At 31.0% G+C, this 4716-nt stretch overlaps 1 protein-coding gene across 1 annotated transcript in view; it reads right to left on the reverse strand.

Moving 5' to 3' along the window:
* Positions 1 to 380: 380 nt before the first annotated feature.
* HELRODRAFT_190044 (hypothetical protein) overlaps positions 381 to 4716 on the reverse strand; it is a gene marked incomplete at its 5' end in the record, with an annotated part of 20906 nt that continues 16570 nt past the window's right edge. The window contains 9 exons of the mRNA XM_009011897.1: positions 381 to 1081; positions 1440 to 1532; positions 1754 to 1805; positions 2452 to 2552; positions 2748 to 2812; positions 3074 to 3181; positions 3571 to 3619; positions 3808 to 3939; positions 4550 to 4696. Coding sequence (XP_009010145.1) covers positions 1076 to 1081; positions 1440 to 1532; positions 1754 to 1805; positions 2452 to 2552; positions 2748 to 2812; positions 3074 to 3181; positions 3571 to 3619; positions 3808 to 3939; positions 4550 to 4696 — 753 coding nt within the window. The 3' untranslated portion in view covers positions 381 to 1075. The remainder of the gene's footprint in view (positions 1082 to 1439; positions 1533 to 1753; positions 1806 to 2451; positions 2553 to 2747; positions 2813 to 3073; positions 3182 to 3570; positions 3620 to 3807; positions 3940 to 4549; positions 4697 to 4716) is intronic.

Genomic DNA, 4716 nt, shown 5'->3' on the forward strand with positions numbered 1-4716 from the left:
GTTGACAAACATTGTATGACGAATGTGTGATGGTTTAACATACAGCCACCGCATAACGTGTTGTTTAACATATTCTACAAACGGAAATTGTACGTTTAACATACGATGTTTAACATGGGAAGGATAGTTGTTTAGTTTGTTTAGTAGATGGTTCTCATGTGTGCAATTAGGACGAAATATTTTTTTGCGTCTAGTCATAATCGATGAAGATTTTTCTTCTTCTGACATACAGGTATCATGTATCTTTTCCATTTTTTCATTATTATATATCTTATTAATTTTTTTATAAATATTTCTTCTTATTATTATTATTTCTTTGTTTTCATTTACATTAGTGAGTTTGTTTTGAAAATTTTCATACAAAAATGTATTAAAAATAATGTTTTTTGAAAAATTTGTGTTGAATTGAAATTTAAAAACTTTGTGCGAAAAAGAAAAATAAATAAGAAAAAAAAAACTAGAAAAAAACAAAAAATAAATATATGATGATGTTAGTGAAAGAAAACATAGGCACACCAAACCGAGAAAAAAACAACGCAACCAAATCTTTAGGGTCATTTCATTTTAAATGTAAATTTGAAAAAAATTCAACATTAAGTTAAAAAAACTATTATTTTACATTTGAAACTTTAAAAAAAAATATTAAATCTTTTAATTATATTAACTTATTTACATTCTTAATTTAATTTTTGTGAAACTGCGTTTCATAAACATGTTTGTTTGATTGTTTAGTTGTGTTTATTGGTTGGTTGGTTGATTGATAAATTGGTTGATTGATTGGTTGATTGATTGATTGGTGGGTTGATTTATTGGTTTAATGAATGATTGATTGATTAATTGATTGGTTGGTTGATTGATTGATTGTTTCAAGTTTATTATTATATATATATATTCATTATATTATTTATACGTAGTAATAATAAATGATATAAAAATTGAAATGACGAAATTTGGAAAAAACAAACAAATAAAAAAAGAATCTTCCAACAGCGGGAAAACATGCCAAGAATTAAAAAAAATGGATATCGTCGTTAAAATTTCTTTGTCTTGTTTTGCAGCGTCGCTGGCCATACTTTTATTTCTATGGAAAATTCAAATTTTCATTCAATTTATTTACTGCCTATTCAATTTTTATCAAAAGTTCTAGCTACGATGATGAGAATAATTTATTCATTCAGTTAACCAACAATCATATTATCTATCCTGTTATTTAATTGATTGTCAATTTGACAAATCAATCAATCAATCAATCAATCAATCAATCAATCAATCAATCAATCAATCAATCAATCAATCAATCAATCAATCAATCAATCAATCCATCGATCGATCGATCGATCGATCAATCAATCGATCGATCGATCAACCAACCAATCAACTAATCAACTAATTAACCAACCAATCAATCAGCCGATCAATCAACCGACCAACCAACTGACCAGTAATTCGGATTCGTACTGACTCCTGAAGCACTCACCAACAGGAAAGAAATCCCAACATCTTTGTTGGTACAACTGCCATACGTAAGATTCCTGGTAGCGTGATGATGACGACGACGACGACGATGATGATAGTGGTGAGGATGGTGAAAATGATGATGATTTTAATGATGACGGAAGTTAAATTGTTTATAAAAAATCCAAATTAAACATAATAATATAAATGGAAAAATCCTCATCAGTACCACCACAACCACCACTATCATCATCATCATCATCATCATCATCACCACCACCACCATCATCATCAGCACCTGTCCAGTATATTCGGTATCCGGCTTGTTGATGAGGTGCATGAGGAAGAACCTTTAAAAGGCAACGTAAGAGCATTGTGATGATGATGGTGGAAATAGTAATAATAATAATAATAATAATAATAATAATAATAATATTATTATTATTATTATTATTAATATAGGAAAATAATGATGAAGAAGATGATGATGAATTTTATAACTATAACAATATAAAATAATTTATAAAAAAAGTTTATCCGTTCAAATTCCTATCTATCTACCTCCGGGTGCCAAGTTCATGCAGTCATCCATTTAACCGCTCATCAATCAAACTATCAATCAGTCAAATAATCGATCAAGCAATTAATCGATCATTCATTATTTCGTTCATTCATTTATTTGTTCATTCATTCGTTCATACATTTTTCCATCCATCCATCCATCCATTCATTTTTTCGTTCATTTCATCTGCTCATGTGTCTATCCATCAATCATTTTCCTTTCAATTCATCCAACTCAAACAGAAAAATAATTTCAAATTGTAAAGTTGTGCCATAGACTTTTCGAATGAGGGTTGATACTAAATAGAAAAAAAATTTACAACCAAAACCTATTTTAACAATTTTGAATAAACATTTATGAATTAAATTAACTAACCAATTAATTAACTAATTAAACATTTAATTGAATTCAGTTAAATTTTTTCAAGAACTTACAGATAATTAGCGAAGTTGTGTTCATTTTGCACGTGTGTCTCAAAGCCGTGCGGCTGCTTGTCAAAATATTCCTTGTTCATCCCACAGATGAAGCAAGAAGACTGGCCGGTGGGTGGGGAATAATTAAAATTAATTAAAGTAATGATAATTATTAAATTAATTATTGGTGATAATTGATAAAATTATTGTAAAATTTATTAAATTAATGATAATTTATAGATTGATAATAAATTATTGACCATTAATTTATAAATTGAACATTATTTATTTCATGCAATTTAAAAAAATTGTCCCACCTCCAGATCGCTTTTCACTTGCTCCAATTGGTCTCTCAACTCGCCGAATGCGTCAATGATGAGACCTGTCGAAATAGACAGAGACAAGAAACACTTGAAACATGAATCCACCATATGTTATTTGTTCATTCATTTGCTAGTTTACCTACTACTAACTCTACCTAATCATGTCTGTTTTAAAATCCTTCATTATTCAGAAACCAGCCACACTATTCGTACATAAGTCAGTCAATGTATGAAAATACGGACATGTCAGCAAATGATAAAGCAACCAGCCAATCTATAAACACTCATCGACCCAAACGTTCCACATCATTTCCACCCACCTTGAATGATGGCTAGAAGGATGACGATGACAAAAAAGAAGAAAGTAATATCAAAGAAGATACGGTAGACTTCGTAGGGATCGCCATCTGGAGGGTTGATCTCGTCACCTGGCGAACAACAAAAAAATATGTTGTATATGTACATATGTACACTTGTACAGGTAACGCATGTACAGGTGTACGGTTTACATACAATTTTGTATGTTTTATATATAAATGTATATGATTGCATATTTATCGGAAATTGTATGTATGTATCTAACGGATATATGCATGTTTGTATCTAGTGTATGTATCTTACGAATGTATGCATGTATGCATGTATCTTACGAATATATGCATGTTTGTATCTAGCGTATGTATGTATGTATCTTACGAATGTATGCATGTATCTTACGAATTTATGTATGTATGTATGTATCTTACGAATTTATGTATGTATGTATGTTTGTATCTAGCGAATGTTGTATGTATGTATCTATCGTATCCACACCAACCTATTCCACCGCCGGCTCTGACGCCAACATAGAGATGGAAGACGTAACACTGTTTGAAAATAATAGAACGTTTCAATTTCATTAAAAATTGTGAAAAAATTAGTTCAAGAGCGTTTAAAAAAAACTGCAAAATGAAGAATAAATAAAACAACTAACTAATCAATACTAATTGGTTAATTACTATACTATTAGAGCTATTATAATTAGTATACTAATTATAACAATGCAGCCACTAACTGATAGCATGTCGTGACACTTGTAGTCAACTTCATCATCTTCCTCTTGTACGTAGAACTTTCTGAAGAAGTTGAAGGCAATGACGGTGTAGAGGTAGACGATGATACTCAACAACATCACCGTTAATACCAGCTGTTTTTATTTTATTTGCGTATTTTGGTATTGTTTCTTGTATCTTTTAAATAAATTTTTTTAATGTTTTTGTATTTTTTTTTCGGCAAATTCATTAAAATCTGACGCCGAGTAGCTAAACTTTGATTTAAAACTTTAAATGAACAAAATTGACTTTACTATTCTTTGCATATATACAAGTGTATAAAATTATTTATAAAATATTTTTCAAATGCATCAACAGCAAAGCCACATGTGAATACGTGCTAATCAAGGTCTTATACGAAAAGCACGTGAGAAGGCATATGCATAGGAAAGCGGTCAGTCTGTATCGTCAGTTATCAAAACCACCACCAACATTATTTTAAGTTTCCACCGAACCAAAAAAGTCGTCCACATTGTCATCGTATCACCATCAACGTTATCATCCTAACCAACATCATCATCATCAACAACCGTATCATCATAACCATTAACATCATCATCATCAACAACCGTATCATTATAACCATCAACATCAACATCAACAACCTTATCATCATAACCATCAACATCATCATCAACAACCTTATCATCATAACCATCATCATCTTCATCACCATCAACAATCATCACCACACACAGCAGTCACCTGTTTTCCATTATGAGTGACTGACTGCAGTATGGTGCCGAGCGTCTTGAAGCAGACGGCGACGTCGAGCAGGTGCGAGGCGTAGAAGAAGTAGTTGAAGTTGCCGAGGATCGAGAAGAAGAAGTAGAAGAGAATGTAGAGGAAGGCCTGATGATGGTTTGGTGGTG

This window comes from Helobdella robusta, assembly GCF_000326865.2.
Source record: "Helobdella robusta unplaced genomic scaffold HELROscaffold_10, whole genome shotgun sequence".
Classification (NCBI taxonomy): Eukaryota; Metazoa; Annelida; class Clitellata; order Rhynchobdellida; family Glossiphoniidae; genus Helobdella; species Helobdella robusta.